This window comes from Parus major, chromosome 2 (assembly GCF_001522545.3).
Source record: "Parus major isolate Abel chromosome 2, Parus_major1.1, whole genome shotgun sequence".
In the NCBI taxonomy this organism is placed as follows: domain Eukaryota; kingdom Metazoa; phylum Chordata; class Aves; order Passeriformes; family Paridae; genus Parus; species Parus major.
Window position 1 is genome coordinate 52,538,074 of NC_031769.1, and position 13,506 is coordinate 52,551,579.

The window sequence follows — 13,506 nt, forward strand, 5'->3', positions numbered from 1 at the left end:
TGCAAAAGGAGATGGTGCACCAAAGGGTTTATAACTCCTCTTTCACTCTTTTGTGGCTTTTAAGCATGGCTAATCAAATTTATATCAGGCTTCGAATGGCTTTAAGGCCTGGTCTTGCTGCTGGCTTGGTAGAAAGTGACAGCACAGAATATGTCCCCCAGTGTCTGAGTGAAATGAGGCAGTTACCCACAGATAGGCATAAACGTGCTATTAGATGGTTGAGAAGTATATGCCCCCCAAAACCCTCCTGGGAATTCATTGTAGCGCCTTTGATGTAACTAATTAGCCTGCTCAAAGTAAGCAATGACTAACAGTCTAATAACTGGCTAATGGAAGGAACTTCATAATGTTTTTAAATCAGGATCCTTTTGAGAGTTTTACAATAGGCTGAGGAGTTTTTCCTTCTGAGAAATAGTTGCCAAAGGTCAGATCCCAATATCTGTTGTTGTCTTTTAGTTATATTTGACTCTCTTGGCTCTTTGAACAGTCTAGATGTTGGAGAAGGGCAGTGATCCTGAAGATATTCTGAATGTGCAAAGCTTGAGTTTTAGCCCTGATCAGCAGTCCTTGAGCAAATGTTCTAGTTTGCTGAGGCTGTTGCACAGTAATTTGCAGTCTTTGCTGAATTTTGAAAGGTAGAACAGTTTTTTGAAAGGGGAAATGAAAAAGTAAGTTTGTTTTTGAAAGAAATTTTTTTTCTCATTTGGGTTTCCCAGTCCTCAAGTAGCAAAATCAAAACACAAAATTTATTATGCCAAGAAAAGGAAATGCTTTTGACTGCCTTCTAGTTCTGCGAATTTAAAAGGAGAAATGGCAGGCTACATGTTAATTTTGCCGATCAATTCTACCTCCAAATGTCTTCTACTTCGGCATTATGACCTTCTTTTTTTTCTTGTCCACTGGAACTGCAAAGCACTGGTACCCAGAGCCCCTTTCTCATCAAGCTAATGATAGAAAATTCCACGTGCTAGCCAACATCATCAGTGCATTTTCCAGACAGACTATTTGTGCCCAATGGTTGGAGCGTTTCTGATGCTGGGCATGAATCCGTCTTGCCCTACTTGTACAAGTGCGTTCACTGAATCCCCAGAATTTCAGTATGAGTAAAGCAAGGAAAATTTGGGCCTTGTAGGCGCCACAAAGGTAAATTTAAAATCTTGCCACCTGCTTGGTACCTAGGCGCAGGGTTTAGTGTTTCTCCTGCCGCAGTCAATGTCGTCACTAACACCTAAACCAGAGTGCTGGGGGCTGCACTCGCCAGCGGTGTTAAGTATCACCGCAGTAATCCACTGTCTGCCATAGGAGAAACATGTAGCCCTGAACTTGGGAAGGGAGAAAATGGCTTTCAGCTGTTTTGATTTAAATTGTTTGTTTTTGTTATTTTAAAGCCCGTGTGGAAGCGGGCTGTGAGAGGGCTTGTTCAGACGTTAGGCTCCGCTTCTTCGGAGCCTGGCCCTGCAAGTTGCTGAGAATTCGTCCCTCCATTAGGTTCCCAGAAAATCTCAGGACTGCAGGCTGGGGCTGTGGCTGGGCATTGCATGGGTTCAAGCTCCACATCTTGGCTAGGTGGTGGTTCAGCTGGGCAGCTCGAGGCAAGCTTGGCCAACAGGATACTGCGGAAATCTGGTTCACGGCAAGCAACTTCGGCAGCTTGTTCTGAAGTCATTGAAGAGAGCGGGATGGCTCAAGTGTCAGGTCAGTAACTTCAGGCATGTGCCCAAATGTTACTCCTTTTTCTTTCACATGTCCTGCATGATCAGTGAGATGCAGGATCATGTGTAAGGCAGCCCAGCCCTGCCTCCTGCCCTCTTTGTCTGCCATCTGAGGCTGAGTCCTGGGACTGACAAGGAGGTTTCCACAGCACTCTGCCTTGCTGTGTAGGTAGCTGTGTCTGCAGCTATCTCTTGTGTTTCCTAAGTAGGATTTTTTCAGCTTATATGAGATTTTTAGCATTTTACTATAGGTCTGATGCAGGGATTTGTAGATGCAGACCCTCAGTTAAATACCGTAGGTGTTTGCTTGTATGAAATTTTAAAGGTGTTATTTTATATAATTTCCTAATTGGTTTTAGTTGGGAGTGGCTGGAGAGGTAACAAGCACTGTAAAGTCATCTGGACTGGTTGAGATAAATTGAGATAAAGACATTGCTACCAACAAGGCTCTCTCTAATTGAGGGGTCTGAAAAGCTTTACCTTTTTTAAGCTGCTTTGTGCCATTCTGGGGCTCCCCATTCATCTTGAGGAAGAGTTACTCACACATTTGGAAAAGGCTGTGAGTAATGTTCTGATAACAATGCTTTGCTGGTTTAGTGTTGAAGTGGTGTGAGCTCTCTACAGGCCCAGTTTTGTCTTGTCCAGGTCAGTGGGAACTCTGCCACTGACCCAAAGGAAGGCATGATCAGGCTCTGTTTCCAAAGTCATAGGCACTGTATTGATGCACTGTGTTCTGTCCTGCTCTGTACTGTCAAAAAAGGAGATGAACTGAGCTGTGCAGCAGATGCAGCAAAAATGAATGTATGTGTCACTGGAGGAAAATAATGGAGTGTGTGTGGAGTATTAGGTAGGTATTATAGGGCTTGGGTCTGCTCTCTCCTTCATTGATAAATCCTTTTTCTTCCAATGAAAGCTAAAGTTGACAGCAAAAGAGTACAACGTGTTTTTTAAAACAAACAAAACCACAAAAGAGCTGTGTATTCATATTCCAAAGATTATAAATCAATTCTTGTAAAATACTCTACATAGGATAAAAAAAAAAATAACTAAGCTAAAAATTCACTGCAAGTGGGAATAGCAATCTGTACCTTTTCAGTGGTAAGCTCAGATAATGTATGTTATTTATGAGCACAAAGGTCTTGTATAAGGTATGCTTAAGCATTGCAAATAAACTGCATACAGTATTGTTATTTAGCAGATTTTGTAGCCTCTGGTGTGATTGGAGTCTATTTTTAAAACCAATTAATGGGCATCATCCTTCATATCTGTGTTAGCGTTTCCAGAGTGCTTATTGCTCCAAATGCAGGCAAATGACAAACTGGGGACCAAGAGTGTCCAATTTAAACTATTGTACTCACCCAAAACAAAATCTTGCTTACAACATATGCTGTTTTTAAAGGCTGGCACAATCCTGCAGATTTGTTTCCTCCGACATTGCTCTTAAGGTGGTCAGAGAGTAGTGAAAAGTGTGTGTATGCAAGAAGGTGCAGGTACAGGTGTCCTAATGAGCCTGGCAATTGCTCTATTGCGTCATTTCTAGGAAGAAAATATCAGGTGACAAAAACTTAAGACTTTCTTAAATGGGAAGGAAATTGCTTTCTTACTTAGGAATCTTTTCTGTTTGGAATCTAAGTAGTCAATCTTTTTTACATTCCACCTTCCCCCTTCCTTCTGGCTCACAGTATCTAAAATGCTACTTTTCTGGGAAAGACTGATATTCTGACTTCAGTTTTGTAATTTAATGATGGAGAGTTTCCTTAGTAAACCAAATTTAGAGTACTAGAATGCTTATCTTATATCCAGACCTTGAACATAAAAGGCATTTTATACCAGCAATTGTTCATTTAATGAGCAATTGCAGAGTGCAGGACGGTTAAGGGATTGAGCTATATGCACCATTATTGCAAGAAGTATTCTGAAATACCAGAAATAGGACGTAAGCTCTGATCAGGGGGACTGTGAGCACAATTACCTTCTTTTCAAATCCTTCTGTGACACTGCGGGAGGAAAAAGGACTTTGAAACTTGAAAGGAAAGAGCTTGCTTTCAACCTCAAAAGCTAGGAGGAAAGGGCTCTGAAATTTGCTCAGTATTCCCAATTCACCATTAGCCTGTTTCTTCCTTTAGCCTCAAGGCATTCTCCGCTTTTTGAAAAGATGTTAAGAAATTCAGTCACAATAGAGAGCCTAGTTTTGAACATGTTTCACTCGGTCCATTGAGGTCTGGTCTTCAGCCTTTGTGTGGGGTGAATTGAGCTGAGCAGCAATCTGGTTGGGGAGAGGTGAATGAGCAGTCTCTGTGCAGTCACAAATTCTGGCAAAGAAAAGATTACCCTTTCCTTTATTTTACAATATGCATTCCTGTACAATCCTGCTAGTGGCAATATGCAGAGCCGAGCTTGTGCTTAGGTCAATATGGAGCACTTGGTTTATAGCAACTCTTGTTAAGTTTGTCTTGTAATTGAAGCTGCTGTTGACCTTGCTTGGAGACCATTTGTAAAACCGTTTATTTAGCATAAACTGAAATAATAAACCCTCCTTCTCTTAGGCTGATTGTGATAGGGTGACATTAGTTTGATTTAATGATTAGCCGCCTGACCCCTCAGCTAGAGAGAGCTGCTTGAATAGGGAGAGTTCACTAGGAAGCACACAGGAAGAATACTAATGAGCTTGTTAAATTTAGCATGGCACCAACCACTTTTAATTCCTCTAATGGGAGAAGCACTGCCTCTGAGAGAGAGGGAGGGAGATGGGGGTGGAGGGGGGAGAGAGAAAGGAGAGAGAGGAAAAGAGGGAGGAATGCCCATGTCCTGGTAGCCAGAGAATTTTGGTCAAGAGAAGAGCTTAGAGGGAACACCAGCCAGGGTCGCTTGGACTGAGTTGTAAGTACCTTGTTTTTTCTCTTACTCAGCTGAAGTGCTGTCAGATCTCTCATGAGATAGTAATGCTCTCTGGAAGTTGCAGGCAGAAATATGGTGATGAAACTTAATATATTAAGAGATGTAACTGGGCTGGTGTTCTCCTGTTTAAGCAGGGGTGTCTCTGAAGTGTGTTGGGATTGACTTTTAGTGTGCTCTATCAGTAGATTTTAACTTTTTTTTAAGTCGTTGACTTCAGGTGGTTTAAAGTAAAATAGCTTCTACTTTGTCTTGGTCTATGGTAAAAAAAAGCAAAAAAGTTCAACAGGTAAAGAAAGTTTAAAGGATTTTTGCATTAGGGTTTGTCTTGTGCTGATTTTTTAAAAACTTTCTGAGTAAATTAGCTGTGCAATTAAAAGTGTGTTTATTCAGGCATGCTGTCCAGTGTGAGTTTTTTGAGAAAGCTTTTTGATTGAGTGAGAGGTGCTCCATTAAGTGAGGTGCTCAGCACTTCTAATAAAATTGGCTTCTGATCAAAATAGCAGGACTAAATCAGGTATTTCTCAGTGGATGTGAGAATCCTGGATTAATGTGATCATTCAAGACTGGGCACTTCTAACATGTGTCTTTGGCTATTGGCTTGTTAAGTCAGAGAAAGGGTGTATGTGAAGAAAGAGAAGCTTATGCAGATTGCTCTTGGGCATGATTGCTTTTTTCTTCTCTTATTTAACCCTTCACTCTTACACTGGCAAAAGGTGTGAGGAATTATACTGGAGTTGGTGGGTTGCCACCAACTTCATCTTTCACTTTGGCATTTGTCTCTCTGCAACATTTTAATAAATCAGATGTTTCTTTTGACCCCAAAGCTGACCACATCTGAAACGTGAGCAGAGCGGTAACAGAACGGCTCTCGCTTATTTGGCTGTAAAACCCCTTTGGCAGATGCTGCTGGAGAAGTGGGCTGTTTGCTTACATTTTTGCTTTAGAATCCCACTTGTTGCCATGGTGGACAGCGTGTTTCTGTCAATAATTTGGCCTGGCGTGCTTTTCCCGCACTTACTCTTGAAACTTTATTGAACGCTTCAGTTGAACCAGAACAAGATTAGACAGCTTTCCCCTTTTGGCACACTGGAGTGGCTTGCCTGCCGTGAGAGTCGGCAGCATTATTGCAGGAGGAGTTTCCCGCTCGGCGCCGGGGGAACTCCTGCAAACTGCTTGGCTCTTAGTGTCCTGGAGTGTGGGTGCTGTCCAGTCTCTCATCCACCCCCTATCACAAGCAAGCCAGTGGTGGGAAGTCAATGCTTAGCGAGCTGTTTGGCCGATTAATAAGCCTTACTATTATTATTGCAAAAATGCCATCATGTTCAGTTAAATAGTTCTGGGGCAATTTTTGGGTGGCGGAAAACATACAGACGCTTTTGAGTTGTAATGGCACATGGTAAGAACTTCATAATGAGGAGGGAGATTGTTGATGCAGAAGGAAAATTAGTGTTGCTTTCTTTTTTTCTCAAGTAACTAAAAAAGGGAAAAGTTTATTAAAACAAACCATATTTTTCCTTTAATTTCTAAGTTACTGAATGTAGGTTTTGAATTTCATTCAGCAATTTGAAAAATCAGCCTTTTCCATAACAGTCACTAATACCTTGATTCATGACACATGCATGTTTTGAGAATAAAAGTATGAAAGTGGAGCCCGCAGTCAGATGTCAGCTTCTTGTTGTATCCCAGGATGGCAGTTTTAGCAAATACTATCTTTATATGGAAAAGTAAAAGAACTGAAATCCTATCTGATCATCTGAGTGATTATACAGCCCCACAAATCACTGTAGCTTTCTTCTTTCCGAACTGTTGTAGCACTGGTTAGCTTGCTCTACTTAAGAGTCTGTCAGAATTTCAAATGGAGTGTAATACCCTATTTTTATAGGAATTTACGTCTCATCAGTGAAAGTTCACTCTAGGTTGAAATTTAACATAAAAGACTCTGGCTAAAGAGAAACCTGATGGAAAATATATCTTTGGGGTGATTTATATATATATATATTTTTTTTGGTTATACGAGCAGGTTTCTAAAAGCTCATATAAGTTTTAAAGTTTTAGTCCTCTATTTGCAGTTCTCTAACTAAAACCAGCTTCAGTGTAAAAAGTTGAAACCTTAAACCCTGCTAATCCAGAGCAGGGACCAGTGCCTGTGCATATTAATAAAAAGTAGAAAAGGGCAAAGGGTTTAAACTCTGTAATGTTGTTGTCTATTTCCATTAACTCTTTCTCCTCAGACCCAGTCCTGGAAAAGCTCTGTATGTAGAATTACTGGCTGTAAAAAGAATTCCATTGCTGGAAGATGCTGATAAGTCAGCAAACCTTGGTTGCTGTAATACTTGGAGATTGAAAAATAATTAAGTGCTCAATAGGCTATGCTGCTGAGGTTTTGTGTTGTTGCTACTTGGGGGGAGAAGGGGCAGGGAAAGAGCTGGTTAGCATTTTATTCAAAGCAATGGTGTAGCTAGTTTATTCATATAATGGCCAGGTATCTGTATGTACAGAGCCTGTTTCTAATCTGATTCGTATAAAGGCACATAGGTTGAGTAACGCTGGTGTCAGGCTTGCTGAAAGTAGTCACCTGGTGAATTGCTGGCTGCTGCTTTTGCTCTGTGAACAAGTACACCAGGGAAAGGTACAAGTGAAAACTTAGCCCTGACCTCAAATCTCTGACAACTGAAATGCAATCTTGGCGCTGGTGTCAATCATTCTTTCTTGCGTGTGGGTTGTAGAGTAAGAGCACTTTAGTTTATTTCCTAAGGGTGTTTTCATTTCCTTTTCTAGTTACCGTTTTTGTGCCCAGCATTTAATTTGAGATTCTTTGTGTACTTCTAGAACTGCAGAGCAACTTTGAAATGAAGAGTCTTTATCACTACTCCTTCAAGATGTATTGGTGTATATTTGCATGTGCAGCATGGTTGCTGGGACAAGGCTGTACCTGGAGCATTGGTATTGGCCAAGACTACAGCCAGCAAGCAATCATGCTTGTTTAGAGAAACATCTCTATTTTAAACCAATAATGCAACTGGAGGGGAGAGCGTTTACGTTAGGGACTTAACGTACCTAGCAAAGCCCCTCTGCTACTTGGCATGTGTGAAATATACTTAGGAACACGTCTGAGGAGCAGAACCATTTGTCTGGTTTTTGAAGGGTGTGTGTAGTCCCTAGGAGTTAAAATTCACGTGGGAGCGGTGGGTTGTTTTAGTGCCTAGTCCTGGTGCTGTCTGCAGGGAAGACTGGTAGAGCCATGGTTAGGAGGCTCTTTTCCCTTTACAACTGGTACCACAGGCCTAGAGGCTTACTCCAAACAAGGGCTTGGGTTTGACCCACTTAATTATTATTATTTTTCCCCCTGCTTTTTGTTCCGCCTTGTTCATTCAGAGTTTATGGCTTTGTTTGTGTGGATATGGGAGAAAGAGGTGGTTGAGTGTACTCAGCCATCCTGCACAGGCACCAGCATGGTGACACTGCCAGAGCAGGTGGCCTTGTTTGTGCCTGCCTGATGCTGCTGGTCCTGTATCTTGAGCAGTTGTACCCATTTTATTGTTGCCCACCTTGGTTCTGATCACTGCTGACCTCCCTGCAAGGTTTCAGCCCCTCACACAGGCAAACCCCAGGGACCTGGAGCTGGGCTACAGAGCTGTGGTGGGTGGCTGTGCATGATTTAGGCCCAGCTGGTGGGGTTCATCTTCTCCTCCATGTGAGAAATCATTTCTTGACTCCCTGTCAGGGAGCTCCCAGCCTCCTTGTCCCAGAGGCAGGGAAACAGCAAGCCTCTGTTCCTGCACAATTGATAGCCCCGCTGGTAGGAGCATCGGTGCATGGGTGACGGTGATCTACTGCTCCGCTGCTGCCGGCTCCGAACGGGCGAGCATCCCCAGGCCATCCCTCACAGCCACACAGGCACCTCCTGTCACAAACTTACACCGGGAGGAGGAGGAGGGCAGCGGGGGGAGAACTTTTCTTTATTGTATTTGCTATAAATGGGCTAAAAGTGTGTGTCTCTCTTTTTTCTTCCCTTCTCTCTTTCTTCTCCCTCATTTTTTTGCAGAGGATGAAAGTCCTGGGCAGACCTATCACAGAGAGAGAAGGAACGCGATCACAATGCAGCCGCAGGGTGGGCAAGGCCTCGGCAAGATCAGTGAAGAGCCTTCCACGTCGAGTGAGGAAAGGGCCTCATTAATCAAGAAGGAGATCCATGGATCTATATCGCACCTTCCCGAACCTTCCGTACCTTACCGCGGGACGCTCTTTACCATGGACCCCCGAAACGGTTACATGGACCCTCATTACCGTGAGTATTGATTGCTGGCTCATTTGGGGATGCAAAGTTGGAAGGCTGCCAAATTTAACGTGATTTTGTGACTTTGCATCGTCCCCAGGGAGAACTGTTTTATCTGGAGGGAGTGGTGTTTGTGGTAAATGCAGTCTCTTTTTCCTGAAGTTAAAAACCAGGGTGAAGTTGCACTGCAGCTAGAAATTATTTCAGGCCTCTGCAAAGCGACTTCCACAGGACATCTCATCTGTTGCTAATCCTCCTCAGCCATCCAGGGTTCTGTTTTGCTCCACCTCCTTAATACATGAAGAAAAATGGGCCTCATTATAGAAAGCAGAGAAGGAAAATGAAACAGGCCTTAAAAATCCCTCTTTTAAAACAATGTTAAAGTATGTTACAGAGAGGAAGAAGGACTGTGCCTTGTACACTGAGAATTCGGGGAATTGGAAGGCTTGTTTTTGTGTTTTGGTACTCTCTGTTTTGTTTTGGAGGGTTTTTTTAGACATTCATGAGTGTGTTTGAGAATGCAGGCTTGATGGAGTGGTTTTGCAATTTTCTTTCCCAGCTATAGTACCCTGAAGTTGTAAGGGGGAGGAAAAAAGGCAAATGGTTTCAACTTCTGAATTCCTGTTCAGGCATTAATAAAAAAGTAAGAAATTAACTGACACTTGAACACAGATGTGGAGTGGATTTCTCCACAGGCAAAGGATGAAGTAGTTAAGTAATTTTTTTTTCATCTGTTTCTAGTTTACAAAAAAAGAGAAAAAAGATCATTTAGTTGTGTAGTAATGAAGTACATCTTGAGGTGTCAAGGCTTGTGCCTTTTGATTATAGATTTATCACCCAGTCAGGATACAGATTTGCCATTTAACCTTTCAGTCTCCAATTCCAGATGATAGGCTTAAGACCCACAAAGAGAGTGCAGTCTGTATTGGTTTTCTGGTTTTTTTTTAACATCATTCAGAAATTTTAGTGTTTTAAGGCAAAAGGTCATTAGCCAGACGACTGATTAGTGAGGACAGCTGATTAGTGCATGTTTTTTTGCTAAAGAAAGTGCCAGGGATAAAAGCTAATTTTATCCCTTCATTAGTTGGGCTAGCAGCAAAGGGGAATGTTCACTCATCAGGGTGCAGATCAAAGTATGTCTTGCACAACCTTAAGTCTCACCAACCTCCTTCCTTCAAAAAAAAAAAAAGAAAAGAGCCTGATTGTTAATAAGGATGGAGGTATTATGAGAAAACGAACACTTGTTGTCTGTATAGTTTAGATCAGTATTTAGGAAAAAGTCTGCAGTTAAGCTTTTGAGCTCTTTCTCAGTGTAGTCAGTGGGTTTTTGTACACCCTCCTTTCCTGCTCTCGTACAGACCTGCTCAAACCCTCCGGGGGAGTTACTCATCTCTCAGTTGAGGTGCATGTGCTGCAGCACACCAGTGGCAGACTCCTGCCAGAGAGGCATGAGTGCAAATGCCACTCGTGCACAGCAGTGCATGCAAGTATTACCTCGGGGGCTGGAGGCACCATTCCTAGCTTCTGGTTAACAAATGCCCAAATCTAGCTTAAAAGAAACCCATCAAAACAAGCAAGTATTATTTGGGAAGCAAAATAGCTTCTCTGTTTGTAGGCAGTACAGCTGGGGAGAAATGAAATGTGTGACAAAAACAAACCTCAAACAAACAACAAACCTTACACTGAATTTAGTGGGGAAGATTGCCATTTTGACCATCTGACCAGCTGCCAGATCACCCCTTAAATCTTCTTCAAAATGTTGCTGAAATTACTGAAGGTTCAGACAGAAGAAAAAGATCTGGTCAGTCAGGATGTGTCTGAGTGGTTTACAATGAGTTTATTTTGGTTTATTTTCTCAAATTCACCTTTTGACAAGAGTTGTCAAGATTTAATGAAGCTACTGTGTCTGTATTGTGACCATTAATGCTAGCTAGTTAGACTACTAGAAAAACATTGATGTCAAAAGTTGAGAGAACACCAGAAGTTAACCCACCATACGGCAGTAGAGAAACAGGAGATGAGTTAATTTTAAATGAGCAACAAGATCTTAAAGCAGAAATCTAAGTCAGAAAGCATCAGATGGACAAACCTGCTTCCCTCTCCTGTAATGAGTAGTACATTTGTATTCACTGATTTATAAAGTCCCTCAAGCTATTAATGTCATAAAAAGAGCCATCATGCTTTTATTTACCTTTAATAGCTATGATACAGAGAGACAACTAAAAAGACAAATGTCTAGTTAGATTTATAGGAAAGCAGACAGTCTTACTGAAATTTTCATAGTAGTTGTATCATTTATATATGTAGGATATGCTTTCATCAGAGTGTCGACTGTATTCAGACTGACACTTTTAGTGGTCCATGTGAAGAAGGCTGAATAATGTAAACTGTAGCAACAGGTAAAGAACTAGAGATTCCATTGTTTTCCTTTCTTATTTCTTGACAGTTTTGCTGGGCATATGAATAGAAAACATTTTAATTTAACATAGTCGGATGTGTAAACACTCACAGTAATTTCTTAGTTTCTCTGTGGCTGGAAAATATAGACTTTTCAAGATACCTAATTTGTGCCTCTTTTTATACCGACTTTGTATTTAAAAGTGTGGGCAGGCTTCCTGTAACACAGGGAAAGGGAAAATAATCTTTTAGAAGAAAGACATCTGTATATTTTTATGATTCAAAAAAAGAAAAAGAGTGTTTAAGTCAGTTGTGTGTGGAATGCATATCCCTTCCATGAGCTGCAGCTAATAGAAACAACTTGAGTGCTTTGCATTTTTACATGTGAATATGTATGTGTCTGTTTGTGCATTGCAGGATCTTTTTTGCTTTAATTTTTTTTCTAATTAAAATGACTGATGTTGTAAATGTTGGTAATAATAGTTATCATAAGTGTGGAATAAATCCCTCATTGAGGGGGAGTTTGCTCTCCTGCAGAGTGTGGGTGGAGATAATGGTTGTGTTTCAAGTGAACCAGCTTTTCAAACAGCTGGGATGAAACATGCTATGGAGCTGGCCCTTCTGCACCGTCGGAGAGCCCCTCAACCATTTAGCAACTGAGAATGTGAGTGCAGTCCCATGCTCAGCTCACAGCCTTCTATCCTCCAACAGATGAAAGGGAAAACACAGGCCTAAACCAGAAACTTTCCTTTTCTGTCCTTTTTTTTTGTTACGGATTTCTTAACCACTATTTAAACACAGCCCACAAAAGAAGAGGGTATGTGTTTCTGTTTGTTCAACTTTTTAAAAACTTTTTTCTTTAAAAAGGCTTTAGAACAGATGACAGAAGTGCTGGAGTTAGCTTCTTTTCTTTGTTGAGGAGAGCAGAGTTACTGACCTTAATCACAGTGTTTCTTAGAAGGATTTAAAATCCTGAGTTTCTCAGACACTAATTCCAGTGGTAGTTGGAGCCCCTTGTTAATGTAAATTCCATCTCTAGGGTTGGGGCTGAGGCAGGGAAGATGGGGATAGCAACTTGCCTTTGTTATTCTGTTCCACAATTTTAATTTTCATGTAGATTTATGGCAGTGCTAAGACTGCCTGTCTCACAAGTCATTCCTCATGGAAAAAATGAATCATTCCTGATGTAAACACTTTGATTTAAAACATACTGTTGATATTCTTCCCTGGGTTACACAGCTCATCTGAAAGAATTGTTAGTACCTAATTAGCAAAACCTGAAGAATTATCTTAAGTAAAAAGCAGTGACAGATCACTTGGCTCTGATCCAAAAATTTATATATACAGGAATGTATGGCCCTTGCAGGATTTTCTTTGCAGTAAATCACTTCATCTCAAAGAGGTTGCACTAGCTGAAAGCAGGACTCACTCCTTTCTTTCTTATTCTTTTTTTCCTTTTTCCTTTTCCTTTTGTTTTTGTTTTGGTTTTTTCCCCCCTCTTCTTACCAAGGATTTTTTTTGCTGGTTTTGAAGCTTCTGTATCTATCTGGGGAAGTGGGAACTGCTTATTGCACATTTCATAGGATTAGCCCTACAAATATTGATTGCCCTGAGTTCCCACTGACTGTTCTTGGACTTAGCTTTGTAAGGACTGGGCCTTGCATAACTGCCCAAGTTAGATTACCCAGTGTTAGTGTCACCTCAAAATCAATTTGCAACATGAACAAAAGACCCCAGCAAGAGAAATACCATGCTGGTTCACTAGGTGCACTTGTTCATTTACTAGTTTTAATTTCTGTTGACAAGAATTCCCCTTCTTTCATATCCCTATAGGAAAGGAAAAGGGATTGTGGGGAAAAAAAAAGGGGGAATTGTATTCCATTTCTAAAAAAGGAAAGTGTTAGCTGGAAACACTTTTAAAATTCAGTAAGTGGAAAGCAATGACTTTTCATGGCAGAGACTCTTGAACCACAGTGGCCAGCGATGTGTGGCACATTTGACAGTGAGAGCCATCCAGATGGGTCATGGAAAACCACCACCAGCTCATGGAAAGGGCATACAGAGGGGTAGGTGGTGGCCTCCCTTTTCATTTCTCTGGCATAATTTGGGACTCAGGAGAGACAACTGAGACACTTCTGGATAGCCCCAAAGCAGGCACTTTTCTTATCTCACCTCTAGTTTCCCAGTGTCTTTGGGTGGCAGAAGACCAGGACAACTTTTTTA

The 13,506-nt window shown here is 41.4% G+C and overlaps 1 protein-coding gene across 2 annotated transcripts in view; it reads left to right on the plus strand.

Moving 5' to 3' along the window:
• Positions 1-13,506, plus strand: part of GLI3 (GLI family zinc finger 3) — a 207,140-nt gene that overhangs the window by 58,048 nt on the left and 135,586 nt on the right. For both annotated transcript variants that reach the window (XM_015618985.1, XM_015618988.1), the window contains exon 3: positions 8,656-8,898. In XM_015618985.1, coding sequence (XP_015474471.1) covers positions 8,656-8,898 — 243 coding nt within the window. The remainder of the gene's footprint in view (positions 1-8,655; positions 8,899-13,506) is intronic.